Source organism: Heterocephalus glaber, unplaced genomic scaffold (genome assembly GCF_053883595.1).
Source record: "Heterocephalus glaber isolate CG9 unplaced genomic scaffold, H.glaber_assembly_v1.0 deba00000621, whole genome shotgun sequence".
Taxonomy (NCBI): Eukaryota; Metazoa; Chordata; class Mammalia; order Rodentia; family Bathyergidae; genus Heterocephalus; species Heterocephalus glaber.
The window spans coordinates 30250933-30275332 of record NW_028258153.1 but is presented as its reverse complement, the minus strand read 5'-3'; the positions used below and the strand labels follow the sequence as shown (position 1 = coordinate 30275332).

Here is a 24400-nt window from a genome sequence, read left to right as displayed (position 1 = left end):
TAGTTTCATTAATTTGTCTTCTAAGTTACTTCTTAGAAGCTGTCAAATTTATTTCAAAAAAGATTTTTGTAATATGCTTTCTATATCCTTTTAAATTCTGTAAAATCTGTGGTAATGTCTCCTAGATCTTGATATTGTAATTTTAAAAATGTATAACTGATATTGTGTAACAGGAAGAAAAGGTCTAAAAGAGCAGGGAAATTGGGAGGGGTAGGGGAAGGGAAAAAAGGGAAAGGAAAAAATATGAGAAGAGGAAAAAAATGGAAACAAGGTCTTTGCAAATAGGGAAGGGTGGAGGGGGTGAAGGGAGGGCAAGGGAAGGGGCAAAAAATAAGAACCAAGAGACTCATGTAATGGTACAAGATCCCAATGATGAATGTAACTGTATTGTATACCTAAAATGTACCAATAAAGTTAATAGGGGGAAAAAAAAAAAGACATTCCTAGCCATGCTGTACCTGGCCATAGTGGTTGTACTTGGCTGTTGTGTGGGGAAGATGTAGCCTCCTCGAAGATGAAGTCCGATTTTGTCTCCAGGAAGTTCCATCTCGATGCTTTGTTTTCTCCGTTCCAATTGGCCCCCCTGATGCAGGCAAATAAATCAAACACACTGGTCTGGTGGCACATGGACCCGCCCTGATCACTCATGTGCTGAGTTATCTACTGTGCTCCCTTTTTCCACTTAGCTGCATTACTGTCTACTCAGGGAATCAAACAAGAGAAGAAAAAAATTAGGAATGTGTTGTGGCCGCTGGGAGCTTGTGAGAATGTTTATGTCATGCTGAGACTGTTTGAAACTGTTATGGTTTAGATATAAAAGTCCCCTAAAAGTCTCATGTGTTTGGAAAGTGGCTGGATCATGAGGTGCTGTTCTCATCAATGGATTCATTCACTGATGAGTTCATTACCTGAATGTGCTATTAGGAGCAAGGGTCTGGTTAGAGGCCACTTACTGTAGTGTGACCTGGCAGGATTCTTGTCCCTGGCTCCTCCCTTCTCTCTCTTTGCTTCCTGACTGCCATGGGTTGAGGAGCTCTCTTGGACCATGGCCTTCTACCATGCAGCTTCTGCCTTGGAGCCAGCCCACCACGGACTGAAGCTGTGAGCCAAAATAAATCTCTCTCCCTTTAACTTGTAGATGTCAAGTATTTTGTCCCAGTGACAGGAAAGTGACTATATGAACTGATTCTGAATAAATAATCTAACTCCTAACCAATATCAAATTGCCCATGACCCCCTTGAATATCTGCTCATAATCATTTGCCTTAATCTAACTGTTGAATAAAATATAAATGTATTATCATTGTGACTGATATTAAGTAACTTAGGCTCATTTTATCCAGCTCTGCTGTGAATGCATAACTGTTTCTCTCTCCAGGAAACAATTGACCTGTAGCTGTGGTCTAAAGGAGCTGAAGAAAACGCAAGCTACTTACAGTCTCATAGTCGTACCAGATAGCATCAGGAATATATGCTGTCATTTTCTCTGCACCCTAAAATTAAAACAAAATATTGTCTTTCATGACTCAGTCTCTGAGGGGATGAAATGGATTTCCTAGCAATCCATAGGGAAATTCTTAACTATATTTAGAGGGCAGCCATGGCCTTTCTTTTCTCTATTATTGAATAATTCATTACTTTCTTCTGCCTTTCCTCTTGTACAGATAATAGAAGCAATAGCTCGGCATTTCAGGGAAAAAAATCCCAAATGAGACATTAAGAATAGTAATAATAATGAAACATGTACTGTGGGAAGCATTCCAGTTTTGATACATTATCTCATTTAATCTTCTCTATATTCCTAAATGGTTGGTACCATTATTATTCCATCATTACAGATGAGAAGCCAGAATACTAACTTGCTCCAGATCACACAGGTCATTAAGTGGTGGAAACAGTGCTTCTACACTGGCAGAGAATTTAGCCAAGAAGAAAGCTTTCTAGATAGGATAATGTATATCAGATACAATACTTTCCTAAACCCATGCACATTCTCTTCAGGGCTGACTAAGCCACAGATGTCAAAAATGGATTTGGAATTAAGAGAAAAGAGCAGAGTTTGGGGTGGACAGAGCATAAAAACAAAAGCAGAGACCATCAGTCTCCGTGAGACACTTGCCTTTTCCAGAACTGGAGTGATGAGGAGGCCTGGCCCCCATAAAAACTGTCGGTGCACATCCCAAGTGTTGCTGTCTCCATAGAACCTAAAACCAATGATAGTCACCGAAACGTGGGCCAGTACTACCAGTGGCTCTTCCCCCAACCTGGCCAAAGCCTGCAGGCTGCCAGGGCAAACACCCAAGGTTACTCTGTAAGATCTATTCTCTTTCACCTCTCCCCACCCCAGACAGATCTGCTCTTCCCAGCCCCTGTACCCTCCTATTCTTCCCTCAGGTTGGACAGAAGTTTCTAGGTATGAGTTATAAGCAGGTTCCAGGCTGTAATTCTAGACATATTCCTCTTTTAAAAAATAAGATACCCAACATATTTTGGAACTCCACCTAATTATCAAGAAGGAACTGGATCCTATCACAAAAAATAACAAATAATAAAATTTTTAAGCTATCTGTTTTTAAACAGAAAATTCCAGGAGATAAAAAAACTTATTCCCAAAATTAATACACAGTAGTATTCCTGAAGGCTTTGTCTATCACACACACAATGGACTGTATTTTGACAAAGAAGAGTTTATAAGTGTCCACTTGCAGAATGAAATCCGAGATGCTCAAAGGCAGGCATGTGAGAATTATGGAATTCTAGAGATCCTGCATATTTTTATTTGCTTGCAAATTATAGGCTCATTCCTATATGAGTCCTAGTATCAAAGTACATTACAGGGAAGATGGCAGAATCAAGCCACCAAATCTCTTAAATTAAGACTAAAAAGGACTGGGGGTATAGCTCATTGACAGGACACTTACTTACCATGCATAGGGCACCGGGTTCTATTCCCAGAACCACAAGAAAAAGAAAAAACACTAACAAAACTCAAGATGAAAGAGCTTAAATGAATTTTCTAAGATACAGAATTAGTTAGTGGCAGAACAAAGAAAAGCTCCTGACTCCCACAACTTTTAAGTCTGGTTGTCTTCCCAAAATGGAACAAGCTATAATGTTTAAATATATATCCTTCAATAATATCTAGGCAATAATAGACATAAATAGCAACTCGATATTGTGGTTACACACACAAACACACACTTGCTTGAATTTTTCTGATTTTCACTTTGACATTTCTATGATGTGGTCAATGTCACTGAAGTTGTATTAACAAAATCCCTTTCGGTGGAGAGAACTTACTCATGCAGAAGGGGCCTGGCCACTGTGTCCCCCCGGCTGTGAGCATGGTAGAAGAGTGTGTAGAGGTAAGGCAATAGAGTATATCGGATGTTAAGGTAGTGCCTGGAGGAATTCAACAGCAAGGAGTCAGCTCCAAAGGAGGCAGGGTCCTGGTCCTTGGAAGAAATAAGTTTGCAATTGTGAGTTGGCTATGGGATATCAGAGGCACCCAGAGAATTCCAGACCCCATTCATCACAACCAAGAATTTTCTTCCTGACTGGTCTGTGACTGAGGTTACAATGTTTGCCTCTGAGCAGCACAGCTGAGCAAAGGGGCACTATTTCCCCAACCACATGGTCAGTGCAGCCTGCCACTCATCTTGTCTCGCTCACGCTTTAGAATTGCTCTGTTGGGAGACTGCCATTTAAATAAGTTTGAAGTATTTCCTCATTTGCCTCTTGTTGTAAAGTGAGCAATGTAGAAAAAGTGTACAAATAGAAAATTTTCACAGACTTGCCATTTTCTAACAAGAAGCTATGACAATCGAGTATTTTATGATATAATAATGATCCTAGGTAATTTCAAATGATGGAGAAAATTAGTATAAGTGAAGTATAGTGTAAGCGGAAGGGCTCAGATTTCTTGGCAAGGAGGCAGTCAGCTCCATCAACACATGCTCAAATTTATTTTGATTATATTTTCTGGGAGACTTACCTTGAAGCCTTTGTCATTGTGATTTCTGGAAAATGGATAAAATGCTCCCAGCTGCATCCACCGCCTGCAGAGCTCCTCAGAGGTATCCAACGAAAAGCCACAAATGTCTGCACCCACCTGGAAAAGCATACAGGTGACATGTACACCTCCCTCCACCATGCTCCTTTGCTTTCTACCAGGGACCTCCCAACTGAACTTTGCTAAAACTCCTTACTGAGAAAGCTCATACAGTGTGATCATAACTGGGTACTATCCCATGCCCACATTTTACTGTCAGATGAGTATGTGAGTTATTCAACCTTTCTATGCCTGTTTCCTTATTCTGTAAAAGTGGGTACAATAGCTTTTTGATGAACAGTAACTGATAAATTGCTGATGTTATTATTTTACCACACCAGTATCAGAGTTACTTTCTAAAGTTGAACTCTCATTATGTCATTCACCTCATAAAAATATCTCCGGAACCTTCTTGCTGTTTATTCTATTAATTCTTCAAAACCTGCTTCCAGTCTACCTTTTCAGCATCATTCCCTTTTCAGTGCCACACACCAATCCTTCCAGACACATCAAGTATTCCACCTCATATTGTTTGTGCTGGCTTTTCTTTCTCAGTATGAAAATGTGCTTCTCCCCACATTAGTCACTTCCTCTTTTTTTTGGTACCAGGGATCGAACTCGGGACCTTGTGCTTGTGAGGCAGGCAGCAGAACCTCTGAGCTAAATCCCTGGCCCCATTTCCTAACTTAAATGCAAGCTGCTTCTTTTCTATGAAGTTTCTCCTGATTCCCTCTGTCTCTCATAATCTTATCAGAGTTAATCTCTTTCTCAGCATCTCCCATAACAGTTAATGCTGGCCCTTTTACTATAGCTTGTCATAAGCATTTGTTGACATATATGTTTCCTTTTATTACACTGTAAATTCTTCCAAGTGAAGGTGTGACTGTTTCTGTGTTTATACTTTTCACCATGCTCACCATGTTTACTTAGTTCAGCACCTTGGACACAGTAGAAACTCAATAAATATATATGTTGAATTTAACTAAAAGATGCTAAGGCCTCTCAAGTGCTGGCAATGTTATCTTTCTTCATCAGGGTGCTAGATACACAGGTGTTTTCAGTGTATGACATATAGATTGAGGATCTGTGCACTTGTCTGTATGTTTGTATACTTTAATAGAAAGAAATATTCTAGTGATATCAAGATTTCTCTTTCTGTCTTCACAAGACAAATATAGGAAAGGCTATCACAACATCACAGTCTTCTTGATGTTGAGGTACAAGCTCTCTAGACATTAAATCCCCAGTCTTTGTGGTTTCAAAATTTGTCCAAATGAGACTTTCTAAGGATTGAGATGTATAAAAGGTTGAGAGAGGGACTCACCATTGGGATACCAAAAAGGTTGAACTCAAGCATGCCAGGGATGGACCACTGAAGGTCGTTCCAGGTGGCTGTATTGTCTCCTAACCAATGGGCTGCAAACTTGCCAGATCCCGCGAAAGTAGAACGAGTTATGATGAGGCTTCTCTTGCTTGGAAACACAGTCTTGACAGCTCTAGAAAGAGAGAGAGATTTAGGGCATCAATGTGTGATTTTAGCTGGGTTAGAGTGATTGTTGAGAGCATTCTGCACCATTAAGTACATTCATATTTTGCTTTGTTTTAGGCACATTGTTAACTCCATAATTTTCAACAAGTTCAAAAGCAGTCTTTCAAAGGTTAACAACTAGGGCCAGGGATTTAGCTCAGTGGTTCCGCCGCCTGCCTCACAAGCTCAAGGTCCCGAGTTCTATTCCCGGTACCAAAAAAAACAATGAAAGGTTAATAACTAGAGGTATACAATTTTTCTAGAACAAAGGTGAAATTTAACTTTTCACAGATATATTACATTAATCTTTCATATCATAAGACTTCAGACGTATACAAAAATGGACTTATAAACAGTCTTTTGAAAGATAAATTCTTTCTAATATTCTAATGATTTTGTAATAAGAAAATATATTTTAAAATTATATATGGATGAGTGTACTTTATATAAGTACATATTATTTATATGTCCATATGTGTATATGTAAGTGAAAACTTTTACAGGGTTGTGGGTGTAGCCAGTGGTAGAATATTTTTTCCTCACTATAGAATTTAAATTCCACACACAGGTAAAAAGAACACTGTAAAAAGATACTGAGCCAAAATGTAAAACCCTGAATCACATACACATCTGGGAGTTATTTAAGCCTTTGTACTGTTCCCTATCCAGGGTGTAACATGGGAAAATACATGAGCTTTGGATTCATAGAGAAAAGGGGCTATATTTTGCTCTGGCAAGTTATTGGTTATTTGACCTGGGGTAAGTTTCTTAACTTATATTTCCTTCCTCCAACTATCCATTCATTCATGTATACATTTGTTCTTTATTTTACATGTTGTACAAATGTATATTGGATCCCTCCTTCCCTGTGCCAGGCAGTTTCCTCATTCATTGATAATAATCGTATTTATTGTATGACTTTTAACAAATACTGTATATGAGCCACTCATCATTTAGCAATCCCATAACTCGATTATGAATAAGCCCATAGAAATAGTGGTCTCACTCTGCTGTGGCAATCGCCATAGAGTAGCCATACAGGTTGTGGACATCATACTGTTGGCCCCAGTGCTGCACTGCATCCATGCAGAGACTCTTGCAGAACAGGTACCCATCTAGGACTCCTGAAGCAAAAGGATGATCAGTGAGTGAGAACCCTAGATGTGCGTTTCCTACTCCCTGACTGTCACAGAACCTGAAAAGGTGGTTCCCAAGGCCGGCACTTATTGTGGCCATCTTGTGAACAATCATCCTGCTTTCTCACTAGCAGAACACTGTTATTTAAAATGGTATCTTTAATACACAAATAAATTGTGCCGATCCCACACACATCCTCCCACCTGGGCTCTCAAATGACCAGAGCCTGGCATCCAGAAGCAAGAGATTTCAGTTAGTCTGGGGGTCCGATCTGAATTCTTTAACCCAAGTTAAGTCATCTAAGAATAGAAGTATTGGATGAAACTGTAAGTTAATTGCTGACTCCTTCTTTCCATTGATCATATATAACAAAGAATAATTTCTAATCTTGCTTTCATTCATCTATTCTCTCCTCCCACTGCACCCCCTGGTTCAGATCCAAATTACCTTTGGGTCTTAATTATTGCCATAGCTTCTTAACGACTTATTTACTTCTGATCTATCTTATCTTCTAATTCATACTGCATATTAATGTCAGATTAATACTCTTAAAACCATTTGACTATCATACTTTCCTCTAACTAAAACATAAATAGCTTCTGTTACTGAAAGAATGAAATGTAAACTCTCTAGACTTCCACTCAAGCCCCTAAGTATTTGATTCTGCCTTATCCTGCTCCAGTTGCCTAGTTTCCCACTGCACTGAAGTCACCATAAGATGTTATAATTCTGGTAGCTTCTTTCCTTTCTCTGCTGAGATACAATTTGTTCTGAAACCTATAGCTTTCTTCAAACTACAACCAGTATTGTAAGACTGCACCCTGAGAGATAGTGTTGTTCAAAATTCAGTCACATCTTAGGAGCTACATACTATCTGACCTCTCAGGCCATAAGTTCCAGCTTTCTTTGTCTGTATAGCCTGTGTCTGTCCTTTAAACTGTGGACATCATCCGATTTAGCCTTCACCTGAACACCAGGGTCTCTCTCTCTGCTAAGTCCTGGCCTATAAGGGTGCAAACTTAAGAGCGGCACAAAATAACCACTGGCCTTTGGCTTCTATCCCATCCTCTCTAGACCTTCCACTGGAAACCAAAAAGACTAGATTGACCATTTTCCATTGATGTCTCTTTAGGACAGCATGGGGTGTTTTCATTTTCTTTCCTAGTTTTTTTTATATATTACTCACTTTTCTCTTTCCTTGTGAATCTCTTGAAAGATTGTTCAGATCTATCCTTATGAATTTAAGATACCAAACATGGATTAACACTTTAATCGGGCTGACCAGGAATACTTACGGGGAGTGAATGGTGGATAATTGAGATTGTTTGTGGAACATCCTGAGATTGAACCATCAACAAAGTTGGACACTTCATTCATATCCTATAGGACAAAGAGCAAAAATGATTAAGAAAAATAAGATGTTCCAGGATGTTATACTGATGATGTCCTTTCTTTTGGAATTGGAGAAATTACTTCAGATATTTCTTTCTTAAAGAGGACACTTGTATACATGAAATAAAATAGACATTCCTGTCCTCTCTACCCATTGAAGACTTCATGGAGAAAGTTCTTAGAATCCCTTTAAAATTATGTATATCACTGAACATAAAGAGTTTCCAAATATATCAGGCAAAAAAATTCAATGTACACGATGCCACATATATCAATTTTAGTCTCTATATATCCAAATATAACTAAGAATATATATGCATCTAAAGATATATATAAATGTATAAACCTATCAAGAGAGGGATGGTGCAAGCATGTGTCAAAGCTGTGAAAATGTAAGGTCTAAAAAGATCCTTTAATAGTAGATATCTTTTCTTACTGTCATTTGTAGGATTCTTGCTTTCATCTTTTAGCTGTCTGTATGTTTTGAATTTTCTTCAGTATTCTTGCAAATTGAGAAGGTTCAACTATCTAGAGCTTCCTAAATTTTCCTCAACATCAGCTGGATTGCATTTGTTTTCATTTGAAAACAAATAAGAGACATTATATGAGCCATCTCTTCTTAGAACAGACACAGCTTTTGCATGCACCTGGGTTCTTTGGCTCTGATACATTTGTCCAACTAGTCCAAATGAAAGAGCTTTGAACGGGTAATTGGCAACTCATGTATTTTATGACAGTGTAAGGGGTATATGAGCTACTTTGACATCAGCTCATTTTGGAAAAAATTCCTGAGTTCCCTCCAGTTCTAACATGATTTTGATTCTAGGCTTCATGTTTTGGTAGGGTTATTTGAATAAGGATCACTAGTAATTTCTGTCATATTTGTTTTCTTCTTGTCCTCCTCATGCTCCATGACTCAAAGACATAGACTAGACATAGACATACTGTCAAGAATGTTTGTCAGCTAAGAACCAAAATGTTAAGAACTCACAATCCAGATTCCATCAAACTCCACTTGATTGTAGAAAAGCTCAAATTCCTTTGTCCACCAAACAGCACAGTTGGGATTGGTGTAATCAGGAAACACAGTTTTTCCAGGCCAGACCTATGGAAGGAAAAAGGAAAACACCAGTAAGAGTAAGTTAAATGAATACAAAATAAAATAAAGAATTATGCATAGAAATTACTAATTTATTCATGGAGACAGAGATGGCCAGGCTCAGGTCCTGTTGAGTTAAGAAGGTTAATCACTCAGGATATGGAATACTGAATGAAAATAAATAGGAGGGAATATCAGAAGGACACTTTAAAAAAACATTTTTGCTTTTGTGATTCCTTTGGTTTGGTTTGGTTTGGTTGGTTTGGTTGGTTTGATTGGTTTGGTTTTTATTGCATCCTCAGCCACAGCCACCACCACCACCACCACCTTACTTTATTTTTTAATTCTGAGACAGGGTCTTACTATGTTGCTAAATTGCCCAGGCTGTGCTTGAATTTGTAATCCTTCTGCTTCAACCTGCCAGACTGCTGGGATTACAGACATGTACCACACACCTACATTAAAACTTTATTTTACCCAGAGATTTAGTTCAGTGGCACCGAGCCTGCCTTGCAAGCACAAGGTCCTGAGTTCGACCCCCAGGACCGGGAAAAAAACACCCTTTATTTAAAAAAAAAAGGTTAAGTCCTTATTAAATAAATCCATGGATAAAAGCCTTGTCTGATTTACTAATCTTCAACTCTAGTTTGTCATCTTTATCATTTTCTCTAGTCTTAATACTAGAAATAGTAAGTGGGGAAGCACTCTCTAAATTTCAATGAGTCCATTACAATCTGTGAATTCTAACATCATTTGACTTTCTTTCTATTCCTTCCCTATCCAACTTCCCCCCAAAACCAACTCCAAAAGAGTCATCAGAGATATTAGAAGTGAGCCAATAAGGTCAAATAAGACTTGAGAAATAAGTGGTCCAAGTTATCAAATACTGCTGAAAAGTTTATTAAGAAAGAGCCATGAAGCATTTCTACTGGTGCCATTTACCAGAGCAGTGACAGTGAAGCTACAGGGAAGAAAGGAGATGCAGTCAGCAGGAGAGGGGACAGGAGGTGTGAGGTGCACACTCAATGTGTCACCTCTTGTTTAATGGAAACTGGCTGTGAAGGGCACTGAAGAAGATCTAAAAGATGCATGTGAAGGACAGCTGGAAGACATTTGGGAATGAAAGAGCAACTCAAAATTTGTTTTCAGCATACACAATGTATCTGAAAGTGGAAAAGACAATCACACACACACACAAACACACACACACAGAGTCACAGCTCCCCAATTAAGTTACCTCCCCAATGAGTGGATTCACTCCATCTGAACTATTCACCCATATCTTCATTGCTGAACCCCGGTCATATGGGCCATAGGGATTACTTGAGGAAGAGTTGTTGGAGATGGCTGGATCCTAAGAAGGGAAAAAACACAATGAAGAAACTAGCTTTAAATTGGAGACACTGAAAGGAGTCTGGGAATTTCAGGACCCAAGAGAGGGGTATGGGGGCTGAGACAAAAAACAGTAAATACTTGATTAGAGAGAAAAAGAGGGTAACACATACCACAATGATGACGAATTTCTGTCCATTATTGTGTAACTCCGTAACAAAATCAGGGAAACCTCTATAGTTCACTGGATCATAAGTGAAGTCCTTCCTCTCATCCATATAATCAATATCACCATGTTGAACATCCTGGAGGAATACACAATGCCCACAATTTAGCTCCTTGACTTTGCCTATGAGGCAGTGATTACTGAATATCAGTGATTACTGAAGATATACTCAACTCTGGGCTAGGATCAAGCCCAGAACTGATCAAATTCTTAATCAGTCCCTTAATCCTTTCCTTAAACAGTCTTAATCAGTTCTTTTTTTTTTTTTAATGGTACCAGGGATGGAACTCCAAGCAGCAGAACTACTGAGCTAAATCCCCGGCCCATTAGTCAGTTCTTAATTAGATGCATTTAAATGTTTCTTTTCCCAGGGAAATTTCAAAACCAAATGGCCCATTGTTTCTCTAAGGCTTGGCCCCATTCCTGCAATCCAGTTAACTGCATCATTTATGACATTCACTAAAGTTATCAAGTAAATTTCACACTACCCAGAAGCTAAAAGGAGGAAGTGTCTCTCTTGCTGCCATTTCTCTTGCAATTTAGTACCCCATAATTTGTTTTGTAGTTTCTCTTCTACTTTAAGTCTTTGGTGTTTATCCTTTGCTAATTTTATCTGTGGAGCCAGAATGAAACTTACTAGAAGGCCCAGGTGTCTACCTCCAAGGGAATGGGTTGGGACAGAAGGGTTATTCCAGAAACTTTATCCTTTGCCTCTCTTCTGACACCTCACTGTCCATTATAGTTTGCACAATAATAGGCACACTTCAAATTTTGCCACTCAAAGCTTAGAAACGTGATCTAAAAATACGGTGATTGTTTAACTTTTTAAAAATTCTTATAATAAAAGACTTATTGCCATTAATCCCTCTCAAAATACCCCTCACTTTGAACAGAACACACTTAGCCCTTTGTTCTTGGGATTTCCTGACAAATTCTGAAAGTCCTTTTCATGGCTTTAATTGTGCTGTTGTAGCTACTTCGATGTCCTGAATCAATTCAAAACTTGTACCTTTCATGGTCATTTTGACTTTGGGGAAGTGCAAGAAGACATGGTGCCAGAATTGGTGAATAAAGTGGATGAGGACACACCCACCGTAATGTTTTCTTAAGCTTGTCTTTATGTTGGATGGCACTCAGCAGCAGCATTCACCATCATTTTGATCATAGCTTGTAAAGACATTCAGGAAAGAGGACTTCCAGAACTGCTTCAGAAAGAGGCAAGAATGATGGGATAGGTGTGTTAGAAGCAAAGGGGAGTATTTTGAGGGAGAGTAAGGGCAATATGTCCTTTACTGTAATAAATTTTTTAATTTACTTACTGTATTTTTTATCACTCCTTGTATCTTATAATTAAGTGTATGTACTATATACTTTTGTTCACTTAATCTTGGCAGAATTCAACACCTATACTCAGTTAATAGTTTTTAGTTCTAGGTCTCAATTCTCCCTCTCACAAATCTCACTCCCTTGTGCACCAGAAGGAGTCCAATGCTTCAATTCCTTGGATCATTTAAGAAGGAAATGGCTGTTGATATGTAAGAAGAATGACATAAAAAGTAGAGAGTCACTATGATGTTAGAGATCTGAGCTTGAAAACCAGTTCCTTTGATTTTCTAATATTAAATATGATTCATAATCTTAAATGGGGTTCTAATACTAGAATGGGAGTTTTGAGATAAGTAAAAACAGCATTGACATAATACTTGCCAGAGTATTCACTACATGGTTGCTCTCACTGGTATGGAAGCTATGTCTATTTCCTTTACCTCAATTCTGTCTCTCCTACTTCAACTGACATCCCTGCACCTCCATCCCCACCCCTAAATATATAAAGCTGCTGAGGTCTGGTGTGGCCACCAGGCTGTGCCCTACTCTAAGCTCAGAACACTAGCTTTCAGGCTGTGCCTTGCTCTCAGTGACTCCATTTTATAATACAGTAGTTTGTCATAAGTTACTTCATGTTGGGTGCAAGTGCTGAAACATCTCTGTGCAAACATAATCAACAGATGTTGGATACATCAAATTTATTAAAAAGAACAACCCCTAGCTACACAGCACAGTCACAAGTCATAAACTGATAGATAAATTAATCATGCTAATAAAAAATTATCATCTGGGCATTTATTGAATTAAATCAGGGGCACATGGGCACATTATATATCAAAGCCATATTACAGAAAACTAGACCCCTGAGCTTATCAGACACACCAGACCAATGATGCAACCTTTCACCTGCTTCATATAAAAAAGAAGCACACAACACAAGTGTATGGACACATACACCAGGACCTCTCATCTTACCTGACCACTGGATGAATGCAACACAAGATAGAACTCCAGATCTCTGTCCCCTGGCTTCAGCTCAGCTCCATCTCCCTGTTAGATGTGGCTCATGCCAAACTGCCTCCTGCCCAGACTTAGGCTATGAACAAGTTCTGTGCTGTTAATGGCTCAGCCGGCCCTTGAACATGCTCTCCCAGGTTCTCATCTTATCGGGACCATCTGCAGGGACTTTTACTTCTGTACTGGTTCTGTCTTTGCTTTCAGTTCTGCTTCTTTGAAGTTTGTCACTGCTATTACTCCTTATTTAGCCTTTCTGTAACCTATATATTATTGTGTGAACTGTGATATATGACTCAAGTGTTATATATACTAGTAATTAAGATTGGAATGGAATAAAAGAAGTTGGGATTGCCCTGATCATGGCTATCAAGCAAAATCTAGACACTTGGGTAATTAAAAATGACAAAATTGATTTAGCTTATGAATTTCTTATGATTCAATAAACTGACATCATGTAAAGACAGAGAAATACCCACTCTATGTTGATGGCATATCCTGCCCACAATAGCTAGAGAATAAAGAGTAGTGGGACCTGGGGCCAAAATGGAGTGTGATTCACCCATCCAGATGTCTTCAACCACATTTTCTGCTTTCCCTTCCTGGTCTTAAGCATCTTAAATCAAAAATCTGTTAAGTACTTTCTTTTACACTTCATGTTTATGGACTTTCTAAATTCCAATTTCAAAATGTCTCCTGAAGTTATATCTCAAATACAAACAGCCATACTACACAGAAAAGCAAACTCTGTGTACTGCCAATTCAATAGCAATCAAAATACCAATGCAAAAATAGATGGACCTTGTTACGTGAGTTTTTCAATCCATTTAATTATGTAGTATAAGTTCTGTCACCAATTAGCTAATACGCAGTCTCAGTCAAGGTATTTCCCTTAATTTAGCTTCAGTTTCTTATCTACGCAAAAAGGTTGCTAACCTAGATAACTGAAGATTATATCCAGCAGTGTATTGTTTTTTGGCTAAATCCTTGGGGTCCAGCATTACTTTCCTCCTTCAAATATGGGTTAACATATATTAATTGGCAATGGGTAAAGGAATCAGGGATCTGCATCATTCACTGCCTGAGATGAAACAAAAATCAAGTTTATCCTAGAACTTTGGAGAAATTCTAAAGATATAATATCACATTTATGGTCAATGCCTGCCATGATGCTTTTGAGTCAAAACGATCCAATAAAGAATATCAATGGTGAGAAATATATATCTATATTGGTAAGTATTAAAATGCTATCATCCAAGCTGGAGAGAGAATTAAATACTAAAGTAAAAGCATATTATGCAAAATGTAGTTAATACAATAAGCATAAAAACTTTACTAATAAAACACATGATAAGAAAAATAAAGATTAAAAACAAATTGCCTCCTCACTCATAATGGTGGTCTCTACCTTTTCCCACTAGAAAGAATTGGGGTTCCTTGAAAACATAGTTGGTCCAATAAGTACATCTAATATTCTAAATATATAAAAAAGTCTTTTTACTACAAAAAAAGAACTTGGGAGCCGGGGATTTAGCTCAGTGGTTTCGCCGCCTGCTGCGCAAGTGCAAGGACCCAAGTTCGATCCCCAGTACCAAAAAAAAAAAAACTTGGGAATGAGAAGTACGAACAATTGCTCTTGCTCCTCAAGGGAATTCCTTTTTTTTTTTTTTTAAAGACTATTTAAAGCCTCACTTACATAAGGGAGTTGTGCTGCACGGTTTCTGTCCACAACTTCTTTCATCTTATCCAATGTTCCATAAACATACCGACTGAGGTGAAATCCTAGTGACCAGTATGAAGGCAGGGTTGGCCGTCCAATCAGCTAAAAGAAATATGTGAAAAGAGAGTTAGCAGTATTCTTTTTTTAAGAAAACTTTTACTCAGCATTGATTTTGAAGCACAAGACATGCCTCATTCTCCAATGGACTGATTCATGGATGTCACAAAGTCTATTTTTCCAGCCCCTTTATAAATCATTGAGGTTAGGGCCATATTTTGGACAGCTTTATACTCTTGCACCTCTTTTTAACATAAAAATGCTATAAGGCAAATTTCTATTGTATGCATGAAATCCAAATTTTAGCATATCAAATTTGTAATAGCAGATTTTTGTGGTTTACAATTGCATAATGTATTTATTTTTCTAAAATATTTGTTATGTAGGATTTCCTTAGTCATGATCATGAGAACACACATTTACCTCTAGATATTCTTGAACAACTTGCTCTGGAGTGTTTCCCAAGAACACGTAGAAGTCAAGAATGCCCCCAGTGGTGCGGTAAGTGATTGCTGGGGCTGGCTGGAGGGCAACCTCTTAAAAGATTTTTTTTTAAAAGACAAGAAAATAATTAAAATTTATTCTAAAGTCACAGCTACAAAGTTCTAGACCAGAGGATCACTAACCATCTGAAAATTAATGTGATCCTAATGCCTCACATTTTGTATACAAAGGGACAAATTCTGGTGATCAAAATATGCCTCCATTGCACATGGGAATGAAAAAATTTGGTGACAAAGTTCAAGAGCAGATGACTGGAAGGTCTCAGCTCCTTATGCCAGGACTCAGGCTCTGAGGAAAAAGCATCCAGCCTTACAAAGGCATCCAGAATAAACTACTGTAGCATAAAAGTCATTTGGGGCCGAGGCATTTGTTACTGACATTCTTCATCTGTCTAAAAGTAAAGCCTCCCACAGTAACTCAGTGGTCATAAATCCCCTCCCATGGAGCAACTCTAATATCCTCTGAACCAATAAGCACCAACAGACATTGCCAGAAGATATCACATCTCTCTTAAAGGCCCATTTATCTTCCAAAAAAGTCATTTGTTTTCCCATAAGTATCTTTCTCCCCACCCTTTCCTGGATTAAGATAGTACATATGCCTCACAATCTAACCATCTCTTTCAGTTGCTAATCACTGAGCACTCCTGTGTGCATGCACATTGCACGTTTAAATAAACTATCTTTTCTTTGCTGATCTTTATTTCTGTCAGTTTAATTTGGAGGCCCCAAGAATTAAATCTAAGTAGAAGAAACATTTTCCTCTCTCAGTTTCACAACCACAGAACATGCTGTCCTTATCTCCATACCCCACCATTAATGCAAGGACATAATTCACAATGCGAGATTCAGTGAATCTCACATCAAGCAAGAGGCAAACTAAAAAGTCAAAGATTATTTCATAAGTTCAAAATCCTTTAAGCTCCAGTCACCGTACTCACAAGCTGTCTTTTAGGTTTGGTTTCCATTTAGGGATGAAAGGTCTCAAACCCTACTGAAATGTACCCTTTGGTCACAGGAACAACTCATGTAGAGTACTTAGGGTCTTGTGGCTCTCCCATTAAGTCTGACTCATCCTGTTTTCTGAGTCCTTTCAACTACCTGAAGCTGTACAATCTGTATTTTTTCAGTGTATTTTTAGGCTACTCAGAATCTAGAATTACATGAGGTCACCTAGGGAGTGCTCCTCAAACAAACTGTGGTGGAATATCAGATTTTTAAACTTAATTTGTAATTCATTGCAAATTGATACTTTTGTAAAGGAGCATGATAATTGATTGAATTCATGGTAAAAGGTTTACAAATGCACTTGGATGCTACAGCAATGATTACTCAATTTCTATACCACCTATAAAGCAAACTTAGAGTATTACTGATCAAATGATTCTCAATTAAAAGAAAGAAGGCCTCAACATCCTGTGCTCCTCCCCCATTTACCCTGGGAGATGTTGATAGATCTCCTCTTCCCCTGCAAGTAATTACTGGAGCTACCACTGGAGTCTACTGAATGGGAGGCTGAGGAGGGAGAAGAACCAACTGGTAGAAGCTGTCTCAGAGTAGATGACAGGGAAAGGCTAACTATCTTAATTCTGTAATAGAAAATACTCCAAAAGAGAAAACCTGACTCAGGGAAATGAGAAGCTAAGAAAGAATCCCTTTCACATGACTGCCATGAGTCAACTGATAATGAAGTAGGGATGGAACAATGAGAGAATATAAAAGGTCCTAAGTTATGGCTCAATCATCTTTAAAGAGATTCATTCCTTTTATCATCTTGCTGTAAGAAAGGGACTGAAAAATTGCCCTTGTTCTTGTATCTTGCATGAATATTTCTTTAGTCCTTTACCCATGGCATTGCTGTTCATCAGAAACACCCCAAAGGATAATCCACTAGCATCTTCAAGGCACAGGAAGAATGTCTGAGCACCATACAAGTTAGTTCCATCCTGCCGAAAGAAAATTAAAAACCAGAAATGTACAGCCAAGTCTATAAAGATAATTTATAAATAAAAATTTATAACCAACTAATCTAAACATCACATTGCTGGACTGGCTTAGGAAGTCAGTCTTAGTCATGAAATGAAATTCATAGTCAATGAGGATGCACATAAAATTTAAAAGATGTGGTCTCTCTCTGGTTGATATAAACCAAGTGCACTGGTGTTTTCTTATACAACTAATGTGGTGTGGCCATTTATGTGATAAGAATGTGAAGGTTGTGGTATTTGTTAGAAGGCAGAAAGATGAGAATTTGAGCCATAATTCAAAAAAGGTCTCCTCTCAAAGAAGCCTGCCCTAACCTGACTTAACCTCATCTGGTCTATCAAGTATTAATCTGAACCAGCAACTAGATAGAACTCTTATTTAGATGAGGCTTCTAGACTCCAGAACCAGAGTTCTTCATCCTGACTAGATGCTAATTAGGTCAGAATTTCTAGGGAATGGAGACACTGCTATTTTTTTAATTTCCCCAGATAATTCCAATGTGTAATCACATTTGACAACGCTGCTCTAGAATAGTGTTTCTTATAATTTGATGTACATACAACTTATTCAGGCTTCTTAGTTAAATGTGAGCTCTAACTCAATAGACAGTGGGAGGACTAAAAGCCCATACCACCCACAGAGCAGTTCTCAGGACGCACACTTTGAGTGGCAAGGGTCTGGTGATCTTTAATGGAATGATCATCAGCTGTTCCTGGACCGGGTGCCTGTCTCAATGCCTTCTCTGCTCTGATGGGTATTTGTATAGTAGACAGCATGGGCTTTAGGTGAGACAAAGTAGGGATTAGATCTTTTCTCTGTTATGTACAAACTGTTCCACCTTGAGCTATTAATTTGGCCTCTCTGAGCCTCAGTTTTGTCTGTTAAGTGAGGAAAGTATTCTTACTTTTTCTGGCATTCTTTCCTAAACAGAAAAAAATACATGAACAGAATTGCTTAATAAATTATTTCTGTGATCTCATTTCTGTCATTAGTTGTTTATTCTGAACCATAGAATATTACTAAGAAAATAAGAAAACAACATAGTCTCAAAATAAACAAAAATAAAAATAAACACAATAGCAACAACAACAAAACACTGTTTTTTTTCAGTACACCAATCATTCATTACACAAAAATGACTGATACATTGCTTTTGTTGGAACTTTATTCTTTCTTGCTGATAAATCTGGTAACTCGGTGATTTTTAAAAGTCAATGTAAAAGTAAGATCATGGTCAACTAGTGTTCAACTATAATTATTGAAAACATTTTCTCCACAACTGGTTAGTTCAAAGAGAAAAAGTAATTTAGAGGAGTTGGCATTTATTGGGAACTTTCTATGTGACAGACATTCCTCTAGACACTTTACTTGTATTGATACAATAAACCCTAATCACAACCTCCTGAGACAAGTCTATTACATCCGTTTTATACACGAGAAACTGAAAACACAGAGAGGAAAGTAACTGGAACTGGCTCAGAGCCACATGACTATAAGTAGCATGGACAGAATTCAAATTCAAGCAGTCTGACCCTAGTCTTACTCTTAACCACTAAACTGTGCTACTAGCAGTGACCTTCAAAAATGGGTCTATGGCAGTTAGCGGAAAGGGGCCATCCTGAAGCTTACCCTATTGGGAATTGTGTCCCTGGTAAATATGGGCCAAGTCTTCCAGTTCATGTCATGCCTGTATTGTTGGTGGACATGTTCCCCCAGACCATACACATTGGCACTTGGCAGGCGGATGGAGAGCTGCAGAAATTGGTCTGCAAACAGGAGGGGCCCAATGCTTGAGTCAAACCTGGACACAGGTAAAAAATAAAGGAACGAGTGAGCAAGGGAGGTGGAGAGAACATAAGTGCTTAGAAAAATATCCTTTAGTTCTCCATGACCTAATCAATCCCATTTGCTCTCCTGTAACATTTTGCAGTGGATAAAAAGAGATCAGGACTCCTCTACAGCAGGCATCATGTGGTACATTTCTTGTTTTCGTCCCTCAGACACTTACCCACATGACCATAGTACTATACTTACATGATCATAGATTTCCAATAAATACTTATTAGTGGGCAAGTGGAACCATAGATAGAGGAAAGAAGGGGGAAATTGAAGAAAAAAATGATTGTGCCAACAGAAAGGAGACAAAGAAAAATGGACCAAAAATATATACATTTGGAGGTAGAGAGGCTGGGCAGCAGTAGTGGCTTACAGCCTTCAGGACTGTTGCTGAAATGCTCCCTTCCTCTAGCTTACAGACTTGCCTTCATCATGACCTTTCTACTCTCATACCTAGAAAGCCTTCAAAAACTTACAGAACACGACTGTTGCTTCTTCTGGTCACTTTGATGCTAAATGGCTGTTTGGAGACCTCAACTTGATAGTTCAAGGAAGAGGCAGCGTTCCCATTGAAGGGCTGTACATGTTCATGGGGTACTTCATACCTGTTTTTGGTTTGGTCAGTCAACTGGCCAGAAAGATGAATAGAAAAAAAGCCAAAATTGAAAACTCCTCTGTTTAAAAACTCCAGTGTTTCCTGGTATCTTGGCTGATGGTACTAGAAATCAGACACTGTTTAACTGGCATTACATCTAAAGAAATGTACTCACCATGTTACCTACTTCAAATGTTTTTCAGTTGGCCATGTTAGCTCAACTGAGAGAGGTATATACTACAATGCTGCAGAGATGGATTATCCCTAGAAAATTCAAAGCTCGGATAATTATGTTTTTCTCCTCTCTACTACATTTCACATAGTATCTGGGCCAAAGCCTCACCCGTTAATTCTTTAATATATATATATATCTAAGAAGTCATCATAGAAGGAAGACTACAAAAGATTTCAATATACAAGTGCTAAATAATAATGACAATAGAGAAAAATACTTCCATTAACAAAATCTTGTACTTAGCAGCAACTGCATCAGGTAGGGGTCAAGAGCCTCTGAAAAAGATTTTTTAAAAGTAAACAAACTACAAACCTTAAAGTGAAAGCGGTTAGATGTCTGGTATTCCGCTGTGAGAAGGACATTGTCAACATCATTTCCAAACAAGGATGAAGAAGGCAGACTTTTCAACTGGGCTGTGAATCCTAACATGAAGGGGAGAAAAGGTTTCACAGCTGGGTCTGTAAATTCCTACACAAAAATGTTAACCAGATACTCTTCACAGACTCAGCCTTCATTTGAATACTTATATTATTCTTTTTTTTTTTTCGACAGGGTTTCACTGTGTGTTCAGGCTAGACTTGAACTCACTCTGTAGCTAGCCCAGGCTGGCCTCACAGTCACAATGATTGATCCTGCTGCCTCAGCCTCCCCTGTGCTGGGATTACAAGCATGAGTCACCACAACTGGCTGCATCATTCTTTCTCAGTTATTTTCATACTACATTATAGGTGATCATAACATTGATGTCATCTTCCTAAATGGTAAACCAAGTGAGTGTTGAGGTTTTATAGAAAAGTCCATCAGGCTAAGGGCATCTGGAACGGGAAAATGCTGCTTCCTTTACACTAAGAGCCTCCCCAGATTAGTCACCTGCTGTTACCCTTATAATGTACATTATGATGTTCTTCTTTTTAGGATAGGAAGAAGAAGAGGGGATGATCAGCCCATGAACACTGATGTTGACTAAGTAAATTCTGTAACAGATTTATAAAATTAGAATTGTTTCAATTTCATAAAAGCTACATCAGGGTAGAATTAAAAGTAATCTCAGAAGTTACTGAATTCAAATCCCCCACTTTAAAAGTGGTAAACTTAAGATCCAAAATGGTCCTGACCATTATGCAAGGTCACAAAGACGATAAAGGAAAAGGCAGAGCTATGACATGATCTGCAAATCCCTAGGCAGAGAGTGCACGTTCCTTCATGACCAAATAGGCTCTGGTCCTTGAGAAGAGCAGTGCCCACCTTCCGTCACACACAGTGGTGTGGTGCTGCAGAGCAGTTCCTTACTTGTTTCCACAAGTCCCTCTGGGGTACACAGGGTCAACCTCCAGAGGGTCTGAAGCTCCTGCCTCCTGGCAGAGTCTGACTTACCTGCATTTGTGCTTGCAAGATTGCCCTCCATTTGGTACCCATGATTCTTGGAATAGTAGCACCAAGGAATACTTATGGGTCCCTGAGGGTTCCAGCAGCAGCCACGCTGGTCACATGTGGCCTGAAACAAGACATTAGACAAAGCAACTCCATTTAGTTGCAGAACATTATCTCTTATAAAGTATTAATCATCTAACTTGAGACTGTGGTATTAACAACTTCACATTACAAATAAAGGAACTGATAATTAGGGAATTGTGCTATATGCCAAACTGGCAGAGCTTCTAGCCACAACCAATTTTTCTGGCCAGTGTCCTTCCTATACAGGAAGCACAATGCACTCCATATCTTTCACGATAATAAACCTGATAACTGTATTTAAATATTCAAAATTCTAACAGTTATATCAGCAGTAATGCAAAATTATAGTTTCATTTATTTTAGCTTTGATTCTTAAAAACAAAAAAGACTTTTCAATCAACTTTCTTCAGAAACTTTCAAATCAAACTTATTTTTACTTTTAAATACATATATGTGTATGTTACATGTGTGTATTACATGTGTGGCATATATACAGTCTCAACTCCTCACAAGGTAGAAAGCCATCTTTCTTTAGAACTCAGATTCTAGTTCTCACTTAAGAAAAGTGCCTACCAGGCAAGGTGCAGTGGTGTGCACCTGTCATCTCAGTTACTCAGGAAGCTGAAGCAGAAAGATAGAATGAGTCTAGGAGTTCAAAGTCAACCTGAGCAACAGAGTAAGACCCTGTCTCAGTTGCTCAATTGAAAGAAGGAAGGAAGACAAAAAAGAAGAGAGAAAGAAAGAAGGAAAGAAAGAAAGAGGAGGAAGGAAGGAAACAAAGAAAAGAGAAAGAAGGAAAGGAAGGAAGGGAGGGAGAGGAGAGGGAGGAAGGAAGGAAAAAAGAAAGAAGACAAAGAAAGAGAAGGAAGGAAGAAGGAAGGAAGAAAAAAAGAACAGAGAAAGGAAAGAAGGAAGGAAGGAAGAAAGAAAGAGAGAGAGAAAGGAAGAAAGGAAGAAAGGAAGGAAGGAAGAAAGAAAGAAAGAAAGAAAGAAAGAAAGAAAGAAAGAAAGAAAGAAAGAAAGCAAGCAAGCAAGCAAGCAAGCAAGCAAGCAAGCAAGCAAGCATCATCATGTTCCAGAATGGCGGCAGGCTAGGAAAGTTGTTCCTTGGGATTTGGTTCATAAGCACTGGATCCCTATAGCTAAGACAGAAGGAAGCCTGACTACAGCTGCAGCTGGCGGCAGACCTTGGCATCATCCATGTGGCACTGGTTTAGGTGCATGCAGAATGCAAGAGCGGTGGGGTCAGGAAGGCTTCCACCCAGATTTCAGAAGAAGGCCTGGGAGGCCAGGCAGTGTGCCCCTGAGAGGGCAGGGTGTGAAGCTGTGAGTGTGAAGCCAAAGTGCAGTGGAGACTGCAGAAGGTTGGAAATGCCAGGAATGTGCATAGTCTGGAGAAAATTGCAAGGAAGGAGTAAAGCCAGCCCGAAAGAAAAGCTATGAGAACTACAACCACAGGCTGCACCAAAGGGGAAGAGCCACCGAAGCCCTTTGGAGTTCACAACTTGCCACAGGTTGCTAGGGATTCTGAAAGTGAAACTGGGGGATTTAATGTTTGCCCTGCTGGATTTTGAACTTGTTTTGGTCTCATTCCTTTGTATCCTCCTATTTGTAACTTTTGGAATGAAAATGTCTATCTTGTGCCATTGAATGTTGGAAATGTTTAACTTTCTTTTCATTTGTACAGGGACTTGCAGCTAAGAATTTGGCTTAAATCTCAGAGGAAACTTTGGACTTGAACTTTTCAGCAATGCTGAAACTTAGGACTTTGGCAACTCTTAGAGATGGACTGAATGCTATTTTTGCATAAAGAGATGTGCATGAGTCTCTGTGGGGTGAATTTTCAAATCGCAATTTTTTCCTTTAATTTCACACCCTGTGCTACTCCATCTTTCTTTGTTCTGTATTGTGCAGTAGTTCACCAGCCTTTACACTTTCCAGTGCCTAAGTTGAGCAAAATAAGCATTCTGCAGCTGTGTAAAATGGCTGCAAGCTCTCTGGCATGCTTCCTGTCTAGAGGTGGGGTCTATTGTCCTTCCTCTTGAGTGGGGGTGGTTCATGACTGATTTGATCAACAAAATCAAGAAAAAGTGATGCTAGGCTGCTTCTGGGCCTGGCCTTGAAGAGGACCAGCAGCTTTCCTCTATTATTTTGCAACCCTGAATTGTCAGATAAGAGTTTAACTCCTCTGGTAGACAGACCACTGAGAGAGCCTTTGAGACTACATGAAGGAAGAACAACACTCAAGTAGAGTCAGCCTTATGGCCATTTTTCCAGGGTTCTAAGCTCGTGGGAAAAGTCATCTTGAAACCCCCCACACTGGCTCAGCCACCAATGGAAACCACCAAGAAATCCTGCTCAATTCTGCTTAGAATAGAAGAACCACGTAGCTTAACTCTGCCTAAATCTCTGACCCATAAAACCATGAAATATACAGTAGTAAAATTATTAATGTCTTAAACTACTAAGTTTGTGGTAGGTCTTTTTCTTCAGGAGTACATAAATGGAAGCCAATTCTGTAAGAAAATTGAGAGGTTAGAGCAATTTTAAGCTAGTGCTATGGTGTGAATGTGTTCCCTCCAAAATCCAGAAGTTGCCAATATGATGTGTTTGTCGTTTGTTTGCTTGCTTACTTTTTGAGACAGAGTCTCACTATGCAGTTCAGGCTAGCCATGAGCTCAATATGTAGCCCAGGCTGGCCTCGAACTCAAATAGATTCTTCTGCCTCAGCCTCCTAAGTGCTAGGATTACATTGTACACAACCATGCCCAGCCCAAAATGATGGAATTAGAGGTGTGGCCATTAAGAGGTGATTAGACCTTACAACCAGGATTAGGTTTCCCTATAGGAGGCCTCTTCTATTTGTCACCCTGTAAAGATATAGCAAGAAAGCTCTCACCAAATCCTG

The 24400-nt window shown here is 38.9% G+C and overlaps 1 protein-coding gene across 2 annotated transcripts in view; it reads right to left on the bottom strand.

Annotated features, from left to right (window-relative positions):
- Window positions 1–24400, bottom strand: part of LOC101711183 (maltase-glucoamylase) — a 211954-nt gene that overhangs the window by 173849 nt on the left and 13705 nt on the right. Inside the window, exons 4-21 of one of the 2 annotated variants that reach the window (XM_087205928.1) lie at window positions 21412–21532; window positions 20350–20459; window positions 19684–19835; window positions 19001–19172; window positions 17232–17331; window positions 15306–15418; window positions 14802–14927; window positions 10713–10844; window positions 10445–10561; window positions 9100–9213; window positions 8012–8096; window positions 6586–6703; window positions 5376–5547; window positions 3995–4111; window positions 3301–3455; window positions 2120–2204; window positions 1437–1493; window positions 459–583 (exon numbers count right to left, since the gene is read on the bottom strand). In XM_087205928.1, the coding sequence (XP_087062054.1) occupies window positions 459–583; window positions 1437–1493; window positions 2120–2204; window positions 3301–3455; window positions 3995–4111; window positions 5376–5547; window positions 6586–6703; window positions 8012–8096; window positions 9100–9213; window positions 10445–10561; window positions 10713–10844; window positions 14802–14927; window positions 15306–15418; window positions 17232–17331; window positions 19001–19172; window positions 19684–19835; window positions 20350–20459; window positions 21412–21532 (2171 nt within the window). Of the gene's footprint in view, window positions 1–458; window positions 584–1436; window positions 1494–2119; window positions 2205–3300; window positions 3456–3994; window positions 4112–5375; window positions 5548–6585; window positions 6704–8011; window positions 8097–9099; window positions 9214–10444; window positions 10562–10712; window positions 10845–11858; window positions 11971–14801; window positions 14928–15305; window positions 15419–17231; window positions 17332–19000; window positions 19173–19683; window positions 19836–20349; window positions 20460–21411; window positions 21533–24400 lie in introns of those variants that run through there. The other variant, XM_087205929.1, reaches the window with a different exon arrangement.